The sequence below is a fragment of the Vespula pensylvanica genome, chromosome 16 (genome assembly GCF_014466175.1).
Source record: "Vespula pensylvanica isolate Volc-1 chromosome 16, ASM1446617v1, whole genome shotgun sequence".
Taxonomy (NCBI): Eukaryota; Metazoa; Arthropoda; class Insecta; order Hymenoptera; family Vespidae; genus Vespula; species Vespula pensylvanica.
Window position 1 is genome coordinate 2,552,442 of NC_057700.1, and position 14,339 is coordinate 2,566,780.

General features: G+C 25.7%; 1 protein-coding gene across 1 annotated transcript in view; it reads left to right on the forward strand.

Annotated features, from left to right (window-relative positions):
- Positions 1-7,029, forward strand: part of LOC122634928 (protein GDAP2 homolog) — a 28,773-nt gene extending 21,744 nt beyond the window's left edge. Inside the window, exons 8-12 of the mRNA XM_043824477.1 lie at positions 3,953-4,106; positions 5,710-5,849; positions 6,213-6,267; positions 6,381-6,524; positions 6,838-7,029. Coding sequence (XP_043680412.1) covers positions 3,953-4,106; positions 5,710-5,849; positions 6,213-6,267; positions 6,381-6,524; positions 6,838-6,903 — 559 coding nt within the window. The 3' untranslated portion in view covers positions 6,904-7,029. The remainder of the gene's footprint in view (positions 1-3,952; positions 4,107-5,709; positions 5,850-6,212; positions 6,268-6,380; positions 6,525-6,837) is intronic.
- Positions 7,030-14,339: the final 7,310 nt, after the last annotated feature.

Genomic DNA, 14,339 nt, shown 5'->3' on the forward strand with positions numbered 1-14,339 from the left:
TTTCTTTTATATCTTTTTTTTACGATTTTCGAGTCACGGAACAACGACGCGAACACAATGCAGACATTACGTGCCAATATAATTACACGTGCTTTTGTGTGTGTGTGTGTGTGTGTGTCGTTTGTACTTGCATATCTTTTTAATATTTTGTTCGGTCGTGTTCTTTTTTTATTATTATTTCATTCATAACTATTTCCACGAATTATTTGTGAAATTATATTCTCCGAATGTTTCTGAACTGTTTCCTTCTTTTTCTTCTTTTCTTTTTTCAAACAATTTTTCGAAATATTCCTTGGAATTACTCGTTATCGTCATCACAATCCTTTTTAATGGAAATATTTTCTTTTGTTTATTTTTTGTTCTCTTTCGGTTCAATTCCCTATATTTTTAATTTCCATTTAGATTTGATAGGATATTATTTGACTTCTGCACTGGAGTGTAATCGATATTCTCTGCGTTATCAACCACGTTTGTGATTGGTTGTTGCGTTCTGTCGCATTATATACCATATACGGAAGAAAGTAAATAGTACATAGATAATTGGTTTAGAAAAATATGTAGTATCTAATTACAGATGATAAGTGTAATAATATAATGTATATTTTATTTTCTTTTTTTCTCCTCTTGTCTTTTTTCCTTTGCGAAAATTCATACATCGTAGGAAATAATGATTATTTTTGATCAAACAAGATTTTTGGCTTCTATTTTTACTGTTAAGAAAATTTCCAGGAATTGTGTATACGCGTGTAAAAGTAAGATAATCCAAAAAAAGCATGAGTGAGAGGGCGATAATGACTAATGTAATTGAAATTCATGGTAGTGCACGTCACGTATGTACGTAAATACATACACATGCGCATATCTCTCTGTATATAACGTATACGTGCACTGCGTCTAATTCTAGACTGGTCGAATCAATCGAATTATTCGTGTACCCGAATCGATTTGATTTACAAATTTAGAAATTTTGAATTCTTTATAAGAGATCAGAATTTAAAATGAAAAGCGAATTTGCGTGTTCTGATTCGAAAATAGTATTGGATTTGATCAATAAGTAATGTAGATATTTTCGATACTTCATTTGTTTTATCTAAATAAATAATATATAATAAAGTATATAATTTGCAGATTTAGAAACTTATGACTTTTTCTAAAAAATTGTAATTTAAAATAATAATCGAGTTTATATATTCTAATTCGATAATAATATGGATTTGATCTATAAATATTTATAAAATTTTTAATAGTTTATATTAAGTACAATATATAGTAACTGTATATAATAGTTTAATCAAATAATAATAATAATAATAATACGTAATGATAAGTTTATGTTGAAATTTCTTGATAAGAAAACAAAAAGAAAAGTAAAAACAGAAAGAAAAAGATTATACATTATTTATTTATTTAAATATAAAATGTTGGAAATATTTCGCGATTACTTATTGACCCAATTCAATATTTGGAAATTTCTATCGTAATTGCAGTTTCAATATTTACACGAAGATAATACATACTGTTAAATAAATTTTAAATGATAACGTATTGCTATAATATTTCACTTTGATCAACATAAAGTACGCGTTAATATCAAAACCTTGTCGCATTGAAGATTACAAAAAAAGAAAGAGAAGAAAAAAAAGGGGAATAAAAAAACGGAGGAAGAACGCAAAATTACCTTGAAAGAAAATGTAAATATTCGTCTGAACGATTCCATAAGTTTCGTATGTGTAAGTTAATACCATGTTAAACAATAATACGTTTGCTTTATATGCAATTACGACTTTGTAGATACTTCTCTTCGACCTACTTGACGCATCTTACGTTTCACGTACAGGAACATAGATATCTATGTTTTATACATATATATATATTGTAATATATATATATATATATATATATATATATATATATATATATACAAAAGAGGGTAAATGGTAGATTCAAGTAGAACAAAAGTATATAGGTTTCATTAAATATTTATCAGAATAGGATATCCTTGTTTTTTATCGATTTTACAAAACATTTACTTACATATATATACATAAATAAATAAGTAAATATATATGTATATTATATGAATTTATATATGAATAAATATAGAAAAGAAAAAATTCTAAAGAGAAAGAAATATATTATAAATTTTCATAAATATAATATGTTGTACAGGTTCATGATCGTTTATATAAATCTTAATTTGTAACACAATTTTTGATAATCTTTGATGCAATATAAGTTTCTTATGAGTTTATATATAGAAAAGAAAAAGATTAAAAATTAAATATATCCTCGTATAACATACGTATATTTGTTATGTAGTTTTTTAAATTATTTTGTTAGAGACTACAAAAATTATATATATATATATATATATATATATATATATATCATGCATCGGAAAATGAAAATTAAATGTATCATTGTGTAATGAAACATTAATTGTTTCAGTAATTAAGGAACACACGATGATACTTTACTTCCGTTATTCTTTGCTTCTTATCTTAAGTATTCTTCTTCTCGATGGACTTGATCACGTAATAAAAAATTAAAAAAAAAAAAAAAGAAAAAAACATTAAAAAGAAACAAAAAGAAACATTATTCGTACAATTCTCATAACTAGTCTAACTTGTACGTAATTAGTAATTAAAATAATTACAGCCTTGAATGTTCTCAGTTCAACTTAAAGATTCGTCTTGCAAAATCAAATTTTTTATACTCAAACGCATTCCACATAGAACATCGTTTTACTATACTAAGAAACAAATTTTCATTTAAATTAATAAATTTCAGGGAAAACTTTTTTCATCGTTTGTAAAAACTTCGTAATAATTATTTAGAGGTTCAAAGTTAAATTCGTATAAAAATTTTATAAAGTATATATAACTACAAAATATTTAATTTTACAAATATATTTAATCATTTCCTAAGATAATAAAAACAAATGTTTTTTATATTTATTTATAAGAGAATTTTACAGATAAAAGAACGTTTTAATTTTTTAATTTGGACAATAAAATGATTGTAGATAATATAACGATTCGCTAGAACTTTATCTTTTTGTCGTTTTTGGCCATGAAAAATATGCAACGACTACGTGACACACAATAATCCTGTCACGAATACGAAATATTTACAGCTTTCATTGTTACGTCAAAGACTTTGATAATAATTTGTAACCATTTCAGAGAAAATTCATACCTCTTAAGATCAATTGTTCTTTGCTATATTTTCCATTAATTTAAATAAAATTTTTTTCTTTATTCTTTTTTTTTATTTTCTTTTTCTTTTTTTTTTTTTTTTTACAAAATATATAATATCAAACAACAATAGAACTGCCGACTTATTTTTATCGCATCTATTTAATCTAATAGATTATTTTGAAAAAAAAATCGTTTCATTCATGAGATCGATTTTAATTTATTTATATTTTACAGTAATTATTTAAGAATAATAATTTTCAATCGACTTTTTTTTGGTACATTCAATTGCGTAAGTTTCAAAGTAGGTTTAATGAAGATTAAAATTAGGAATATATAATCGTTGTCCTTGTCTCATAATTTAATCAAAGATCATTATAAATCCTTACAACACTATTTGTATTTTGACGTTGATAGTATTCCAATGAGAGATTTGAAAATTGTCACTTTTTTGACAATTTGAATGTGAAAACTTTGAACAGAAGTGAGATAAATTTATTATCTATTCTTTTATAAGAATACGATCTTGTTTAATAACCTACAATTTCTTTTTTTCTTTTTAAATAAATAATCCAAAAGTACATTTATTAGATAAGACTATAGATTTTCGTAAGAGTATCGTGAAAGTTGTAAAAATTTGAAATCGATGATCGTAAATATTGTGAAAGCACGCATAAATGAGCTTACAATTAGAAATACTATTCATTCATTTATTTATTTATTTATTGTATGTCTATCTTTTATTTTTCATACAGGTATGAGAGGCTTTTGAGAAGAGCAAAAACGGAAGATCTTACCGAGGTATCCGGAATTGGCTGCCTTTATCAAAGTGGCGTAGATCGTCAAGGAAGGCCAGTAGTAGTGTTTGTTGGCAAATGGTTCCCAGCTACAAAGATTAACTTGGACAAGGTGATGATGAAACTTCATTTTTCCTTCCTTTTTTTTTTCTTTTTTATCAGTCTTATCACATTCGAATTAATCCTTTGATTCATAATTTTTGTTTATTCATTTATATTTTTCTTTGAAATTTTTTAGACAAAAAATATAATGACTGTTATATTAATAAATTTTAATATGAAAGTAACTAAAATATTATATATATATATGTGTGTATATATATATATATATATATATATATATATATAATTCATATTATTTTTTCTCTTTAATCAATCCTTTGATTCATAATTTTTATTTATTCATTTATATTTTTCTTTGAAATTTTTTAGACAAAAAATATAATGACTGTTATATTAATAAATTTTAATATGAAAGTAACTAAAATATTATATATATATATATGTGTGTGTGTGTGTATATATATATATAATTAAATAATTCATATTATTTTTTCTCTTTTAACGTTTAATTCAATCTCTATTTATTTATTAATTATATATACGTGTATGTATAATTAAATAATTAATATTATTTTTCATCTTTTAACGTATGATTCAAACTCTTTGTATTTCTTTTCTTTTTTTCATCTATGAACTTTAATAATACCATCAGATCAATTAAAAGTTCGGACTGTATTATCTCGTTTAGAGATTTCTCAGTTATTGTGTTGCTTACCACGCCTTAGAAAAGTTTGCTTGGTCGCAGCCCTCTTTTCTCTTGGTAGTTACTGCGCGTCACTCTAGCAAATCAATATGTATATACCCAGAAATAGAACGTCTAGAGGAAAAAAAACTCTTGAATCGAGCGGCCTCCTTATTCCAAGCGTATTTTCTGTGTCCACTGAACTACGTACGTTTCTTCCTCTTCCTCTTTTTCTTCCTATTCCTCTTTTTCATCTTCTTCTTCTTCATTCATTCATTCATTCATTCATTCATTCATTCATTCATTCATACGTTCATTCCTTCAATCATGTTTATTTTCGCAGGTTATTTATTTGCTTTCTTTCTTTTTTTGATTTTTTCTCTTTCTAATATCTATGACGTAGCTGTAGGCATCTTCAAAAGAGACTTCAAAGATTATAGATGAAAGGTCAGCAAACTTTTTTTCATTAAAAAGGGTCGTACTCCGAATGGCTGCTGCCTTAGGCTTGCCTTAGGGCAAAGAACACTTCACCTATTTCTTTTCTTTTTTCTTTTTATTTATTTATTTAATTTCTTTCTTTCTTTCCTTTTATTTTATGGTTTTCCTTTTCTTTTTTCCTCTTCTTTTTCCTTCTTTTTCCTTTTTTTTTTTTTTTTTTGAATTTTTAATGTCTAATTCAATGTGACGAGCATTTTAAAAATAATTTGCTCTGACACTTAGCACTTTGATCTATTGATCTGTAATATAGATCAAAGATTGTATTACATTCATGAGACGTGTTCAAGCATTAAATTAATTTTTCCTTTGAACGAGCACGCAATTCTCTTTTAATAGCTCCATTAAATTATCATTCTTTATCTCTATCTTTTTATATCTCTATCTCTCTCTCTATATATATATATATATATATATATATATATATATCCCTCTCTATCTCTTTCGTATTTTCATTCTTTTTTGTTCTTTGTAGGCTTTACTATATGTCATCCAGTTATTAGACCCGATCGTGAAAGGTGATTATGTGATCGCATACTTTCACACGTTGACCACAAGTAGCAACTATCCTAGCTTACAATGGCTACGTGAAGTCTACAATGTGCTTCCTTACAAGTAAGATTAAAAAAAAAATTATATGTTTATTTTATTTTATTTTTTTCTATTATCTATTTAACGAACATCACTGATTTATCAATTGAATTGATATCGTTATAACGAAATATTAAAGTAGTTGAATTAAAAAAAAAAAAAAAAAACTAGTAATATCAAAATTAATTTAAAACATTGTATTAACGTGATACATGATATTGTTGCATAATAACGATACACGATTTAGTATATATATAAACAATCACATAAATTACACAAGTATATTTGTGCAACTATTGTGTATAGTAAATGATCATAGTAACTATGTGTTACAATATTAAAAATTATTTGTAGTATATTGTTTCTGATGTTATTTTTTTGTTTTAGATATAAAAAAAATCTTAAGCAATTTTATATCATTCATCCTACTTTCTGGACCAAAGTGAGTACTTTGTTACGTTCGTTGAACGAACAATTTTAAAGAAACGTTAATAATTCATTTTTGTCTGGTTTTCTTTTCTTTTCTTTTTTTTTTTTTTTTTGGCTGTTTTGTAGATGATGACGTGGTGGTTCACGACGTTCATGGCACCAGCGATTAAACAAAAAGTCCATAATTTACCTGGTGTTGAATACCTGTACGAAGTTATGGCACCTGATCAATTAGAAATTCCAGCTTACATCACGGAATACGATATGACGGTAAAAAAAAGATTGAAACCGATATTTTTATCTTTGATTATGAGAATGACGTCAATAATGTATCTTTTATTATAATGACATTAATTATCAATCGACCCAATATTGTAATTATTATTTTTTTTTTTTTTTTTTTTGAAAATCTTATAAGTAAAGTTTTATAAGTAGTAATTTTATAGTGTCGCAATTTTCAATAAAATTTTAATTATTCGTTCGTCGTTAAATCATTTGATATATCGTTTATTAATATTTTTAATTGATTATCGAATCGGAATTGTAAAAAGCTTTTTAATGAACGACGAATATAAATTTACAGATAAACGGCCTGAGGTATTACACGCCAGATCAGTTCTCCGAGGTAGAAACATCGTCGCGAACGTAACTCATCGAGAAGAGTAGAAAGAGCGAAATAATACAAGTGAAAGAACGTATATGCGATTATTAGAATAAGGTGTTTCGAAGGAAGGAAAGAAAGAAAGAAAATGAAAAAGAAAAAATTAAAGAAAAAGAAAAAAAAAATATATAACAAAACGACAAATCTCGTGCAGAGAGACGTGCATGCTGTCCTGTGATGGCACCATTATCATCAGGCACGTTATTTGATTAACGGGACACGGAAAATTTCTTTTTTTTTTTTTTTCCAAACGTATGATCTCGTATCTCTCTTATCGTCCATTCTTCCAACGTAAGAAATAAAAAAGAAAGAAAGAAAGAAAGAAACGAAAAGAAAAGAAAAGATAAAAAAAAAAGAAACGCTTTACACTAAAAGGACGTCGACGAGAGAATGTGACGGAAAAAAGAAAAAATCTCGCTGATAGCTTCGTAGGATATACAAAAAGAAAAGAAATTAATTAATTAAATAAATAAATTAAATAAAATGAATGAAAAGTATTTCGAGGAAGCAAAAATATTATATACCTATGTGAATACGAGGACGACTTCTTTTCAATCGCGGTCTTTTACTTTTCATTTTTCTTTTTCATTCATTCATTCATTCATTCTTTCTTTCTTTCTTTCTTTCTTTCTTTCTTATATTTAATTTCTATCTAACTTTTTTTTTTTTTTTTAATGTACAAATTTCATTTTTAAAACGAAAGGAAAAAAAAAGGGGCAAAAGAAACAAACAACCAGACAGGCAAACAAACAAACAAAGCCGCAAAATTTTCAAATAGCCCTAGTACATTGACGCGATGACTCAAAAAATTCTCCTCCCTCCCCCTTTCAAAAAAAAAATAAAAAAGAAAAAAAACAAGAGTCTTCTTAAGAAATCGATAAACTTATATGACTGATCTATACTCGATATAGATCTTACATTAATTTGAGCTGGATCATAGTCGTGATTTAAATCCTAACTTGACCCTGCAACTGCCATTAGTGCACAAAAAACGGAACAAAGAAAAAAAATACAAAAAAAAAAGAAACAAAAAAAAACATGTACATGATTAAAAATTTTTTTCACATCGCGATTTAACTCTATTTTGCGAATTTCAATTCCGTATTAATGCACGTAATGCACATTAAACATTTTTTTATTTTTATCCTACTTCTTCTTCTTCTTCTTCTTCTTCTTCTTCTTTTTTCAATGTGATCGTCACCTTAGATCGTTAGTAATTCAATTTGTGATTGAATAGTTCGTGTAAACTTTTTTTAAAAGCCTACGACGGAAATATATATTAAACTATCCGACAGTTGTAGGATCAATTTGCAACTTACGCTATGTGTGTGCGCGCGCACGTGTTTGTTTGCGTGAATGCATATGCAAAAATGTGTATGTGTGTGTGTGTGTGAGAGAGAGAGAGAGTGTACGTATGTACGTGCGTGTACGTGCATTTTTGTCGAATGATCGATTGGTCACTAACACTCGAAAGAATTCCCATTCGCCTAAAACGAAATATATCGGCTGCCAAAACACCAATAATAATTAATATTCTCATTATCGTAATCGTTATCGCGAGAAAATGAGAATGGATTAGAAGGAATGACAATGTTAAATTCCTCGATAAGAATTATTTCGATTATTTTTCTATAATTGTTCTTTTTCTTTTTTTGTCGGCAAGAGACGGCAAGAGAAATAAATAAATAAATAAAACAAGCCAAAAGAAAAATATTTGCATCTTTTGTTCATTGCCGATTACGTATATATTATATGTATATTATTGATATTTTGTTGAAAAATAAGCTTCACTAGAATATTTTCGATCAATGATCAATAGATCCGCAGAATTCATTGAAATTCAAAATAAGTCTTGTTTAATTAAAATAAAAAGGCCAGCGTATTAGACTAATATAAAAAATAATCTTGAATGGCAATTATACAATTCACATTTGTTTGTTCGTTTAAAAAATAATTTTTTCTTTTTGATTTTATATAAATCTATATAGCACGTTTATGAGAAATTATATAAAGTTATTATATTTTGTAAGTTATTAGGAAAAGAAAGAAAAAAAAGAAATAATGACGATACGTAAGATCTATGTGTAAGGAGATTAACAAATGAAATTTGTCATCGGATGTAAAATTGTCATGTGAAGAAGTATGTTGTAAAACTTTGTTAAAAGTGTCGGATTAGACGTCACTTTATTTGTATAATTCTATAAATAGGACACGAATGAAAGAGAATAGACCAAGTTGAATATGAAAAGAGTGTCATTGTTATATTAATAATAATATTAATATATATATTATATATTATATATTATATATATATATATCGTCTGCAATGTATGTAGTCGTATAGTACCATCTCGAGTTATTGACAACTCCCGTTATAAAATCTGTTATATAAATATATATATATATATATATATATATATATATATATGTATGTATGTATAATATATGAATCGGTGATTATGAAAGTGATCTAAGTCATATATGTATTTATCGTTTTGAAATATTTTAATAAGCAATTGCGTTGTTTGAAATATATAAAAATTATTTTTCTATAATGATACTAACAAAGAAAGTAATTATGTATATGCGTATATTAATCCTTGAAAGATAATTCCTTTACTTTATTATAAAATTTTATATAAAAATTATTGTCCTTAAACACGAACAGAAAAAAGTAATTGTGTATATTTATTCTTGAAAAGTAATTCCTTTAATGTAATTATAAAATTATGAAATTAAAAGAAATAAAAATGAAAAATAAAGTCCGACAAACAATATGTCTTTTAATAAGTAAGATTCGAAATGACTTTACGTCACTTTCATGATCAATCAACGATTGGTATATATATAATATAATCACCTGCCATCGCATAATGTGAATATTTTCAGAGAAAATTAAACCAAAAAGAAAAGAAACCCAAACACGTAACGAAGAATGAAATTTAGATGAGTTCATGCAAAGGAATAAATAGTTAATTACTAAGCCTTATAGATTCGACTGTTGCGTATGTGTATTTCTCGAAGAAGAAGCAGAAGAATAAAAAGAAGAAAAGGAAGAAGAAAAGTGCAATAGATCGTCAAAGATCAGCCTAGATCGTGACTCCTGGACCATATACATATTTGCCAAAAGGAAAACCTATGGAATATTAGATGGAGGTGAAAAACTGTCGAAATGAATAAATAAATAAATAAATAAATAAATAAATAAATAAAGCAATAAATAAATCATTTGAAAGAGAGCTTGCTCGCAATGCGTTGCACGAAATTCAAATAATAATAATAATAATAATAATAATAACAATAATAATAATAATAATAAAAATAATCATGATGATGATGATGATGATGATGATGATGATGATGATTATAAAAATAAAAAATTGTTATGCGTTTATAGCGATAAATGAATAATAATGAAAAAGAAAAAAAAGGAGATTAAAAAAAGATAATTTGTAAAAGAAAGTCATATAAAGCGAAAATTAAACCCAATTTTTCTGGCAGGCCTTAATATAGTAAATCCTATATACGTATATAGTATATACATATATATAATATATATGTATATATATGTTACAATGGACTCTGATCCTAAACGCCGAGTAAGCTTTTCGTATATGACCAAGATAAGCAATCGTTTGCACTGGCTTATAAAATGTTCGTGCAGAACAATTCTAGAGTTAATAAATAATTATCTAGGTAACAAAAGAATCCTACGCCAATAAAGATTAGAGTTAATAATTTGTATGTCTCTTTTTTGTCACTTGGTTTTTTATTTTTCTCTGTTTTATTCTTCTTCTTGTTTTTTCTTTCTTTTTATCTTTTTTCTGTGCTCTTAATTGTACGAATGTTCGTGACGATCGAGTCGAGACTCGTTTGAATAGTAGTGATATAATATAATTCAAAGATTACGTTGAAAAAGTTTGTAATAGAACCAATTAGCCGATTACATTTGATATGAAATCTTTTTTACCTGTTGTCTTTTTTACTATTGTATTCAATGTATATTTATATAATAGCCAGCAACGCATAAAAAAAGAATGCTGTATAGAAAAGAAATTTTACAATGTTAAAAATATGCGAGAAGAAAAGAGAATTTATCCGATATACACAGGGAATTAAATTACAGAATTATAAAAATTCTTTTGTTTAATAACTACTAATCCTACACGTTTGTGGGTTTAATCGTAAATTTCATTAAGCGATAATATTGTATATGATAATTTTCACAGACGTCATATATCTTTGTAGAATAATTTATCTTAATGACAACAAGAGAGAGAAAGAGAGATTAATCCTATTAATAATAATAATTATTATTGTTGTTGTTGTTGTTATTATTATTATTATTATTATTATTATTATTATTATTATTATTATCATTATTCGATCCAACCTGAAGAAAAAAAAAGAATATTACTATAATTGTAATAAACGAATGAAACACTTCTGACCGAGTATATCTTACATTGAAAAGAAAAAGAAAAAGAAAAAGATTATTTTACAAATTGGCTGTGACTTCTGATCTTGATAATATACGTAGATATGATATATATTCATTCAAAACATTTAAATCGGTCGATCCAAGATCTATTTCAAGATAGATAATTCATCCACGTATTTGTTCGAACACAATTATATATTAATTATATACACTTACGGAGACATATATTTAACGCTCAAGACTCGCTTTAAAATTATTATTCGACGGTGTAATTAATCAGACGACAGATTCTTTTTTTTTTTTTCTTCTTTTTTATTATAGACATTATATATAGTTGTTAAATCATTATAGATCATACCGTCCATCTCTGACAATCGATCTTGGATAAAAACATTTAAAGTATGTCTTGAGCAATGTGCAATCGTGTTATAACAGATTACAATTGTTAAAAACATTATAACAATCCGATATTTCTATAAATTAATCTGTACTGTGTGCCAAATGTATAAGTTGTAACGTTCAACCGAATAATTTCTCTTTATTTGTTAAATGTTAGATCTATAACGTTAGATCGATAACACTGAATTGAATTTTGATTTACGATATGATTCCATTTATTTTAACGTGATATGTTTCTTTCTTAAATTCTTTTTTCTTAAACGAAACTAACGAAACGAGGAAGAGATATTAACGAAATTAATATTGACATTAAAATAAATAATAGAAATGGAAAACTATAATGTCATTGTTAAAAAAAAATGTAAAAGTTAAAAATTAAATAAAGTTATTATATTTATCAACGCAAGTTATACTGTTATATCGTATTAAAAAGATTATTTAAATAATTAATTAATTATAATCATAGGAAAATCATGTTTTACGCATAATGATTAGATAATCAGATCTAAATCCAAAAACTTATAATATGCATAGTGTATACGTGCCTTAAGCTACCTTGTATATATATATATATATATTGTGTGTAGGATAAATCCTTCTGGAATTCTCCCCTTCCTCTCTCTCTCTCTCTCTCTCTCTCTCTCTCTCTCTCTCTCTCTCTCTCTCTCTCTCTTTCTCATTATTTTTTCTTGAGTTGTCGAAAATCGTGCCAATTATCATAGTTTAGATAAATGAAACATTATCGTAAATTAAATTTCGTTTATTATTTCTTCTCCTGAACGAATTTATTTCTGCATGAAGAAGAAACAATATTCATTTTCGTTTTTACAGATCATGTTTTTATTATTATAAATCCGAAGTTTAGATAAATTCTATTAATTATTATGACAATGACAAGAATGGCTGGCTTTATATTATAAGTTTAATGATTTTTAATTCATTTGAATTGTTCTAACATTCACTATTCTTTTCTTATTACGAGTACAATGAAATTGCATTATAATAATAATAGTAATAACATTTCTGCGTTTATTTATATAATAAATCAAAGTACCATTGACTATTATAAATTACATATGTGTAATATTATAATAATGAATGAAACACTGACTTGTCTTATTAAATTGAATTAATTAATTAATTAATTAATTAGTTAATTAATGTAATTGTTAACAGAAAAAAAAAGAGAAAAAATACTGATCGACGTACATAGAAATATTATCTACAAGATAATGAGAAATGGCTGTTTGCAAAAGTATTGTAAATTAAATACAGTTTTCATGAAATGTCATAATTTTATTTTTCTTTTTTTTTTTTTTTTTTTCTTTTAGTTTTCCATTCTTTTTTGAAATGAGAAAAAAAGAAAAAGAATGAACACAAAAGAAAATGTTAATCGACTCAATTCCGTATGTCCTTCAAGCGTATCTTCTTCAAAGGTCCTAAAAATACATAACGTATGTGAATTTAGATACATAAATACATATATACAAATCGTTGAAAAAAAAAAAAACAGAAAAAGAAAAAAAAAATAAAAAGAGAGATGTTGGAAGAATAGAAGCAAGAACTTTTGACACTCGAAGGAAGTTTACTGAGTAATCACAAAAATATAAAGAATATTATTTTATTTCAATGCAAAAAGAAATAATCTGAAACAAAAAAAGAATAAAGAAGAAGAAGAAGAAGAAGAAGAAAAGGAAATGATAGTGTCTAAAATATCTGTAAATCTTGTATCTTGATCGGCGCCGATCTTATTCCACATGTCTACTACATAGATACATAGATACATAGATACATAGATAGATACATATATACATACGTAGATACATACATAGATACATACATTCATACGTATATATATACATATATACATACTACATCTACATCTCACATGTCTTCCCGTAAATAAACCAAGGTCACGAATATTCACACATACCTACATATGTGCCTTTCGCGCTACACTAAATGTAACGTAGATTTGTAGATAATCGAAGAGTAAACGTCTGATAGAAGAAACATGCATTCATTTCAATGATTACATTTCTATTTTCGAAAAAATCATTCATTATTATATCTTTTTTCTTTTTTTTTTTTCTATTTTCTTGCATCCTTTTTCATTTTTTTTTTCTCCTTTTTTTTTCTTCAAACTCTTTAGTGCAAGCTTCAAACATTAATTTTGTATCTCGTTTGAAAATAGAATATATGAAATAATTATTCTAATAAAAATCGATTAAGCTGTTCAAATTAGATAGGACATCCATATATAATATAAATATATATTTACTTAAATATGTATATCTTGAGACATTAACTTTGATGTCGTTAAAAGATTTCTTCTTGTTATCATCAATTGTTATCACCTAGATTAAAAATGTATTTTTTTTCTCGCCGTTCAATAAGAATTAAACGACGATTAAAAATGATTTGATAATATATTAATTGGTAATGACGTATTCTTATAATAACGTAATGTAGCACGTATTAGAGTAAATGATTTTAATTTAAAAAATAAATCTTATTTTATTCTTTCTCGAATTAAGATGATAAATATAATCAAACAAGATACTTAGATTTTCTTTTATTACTG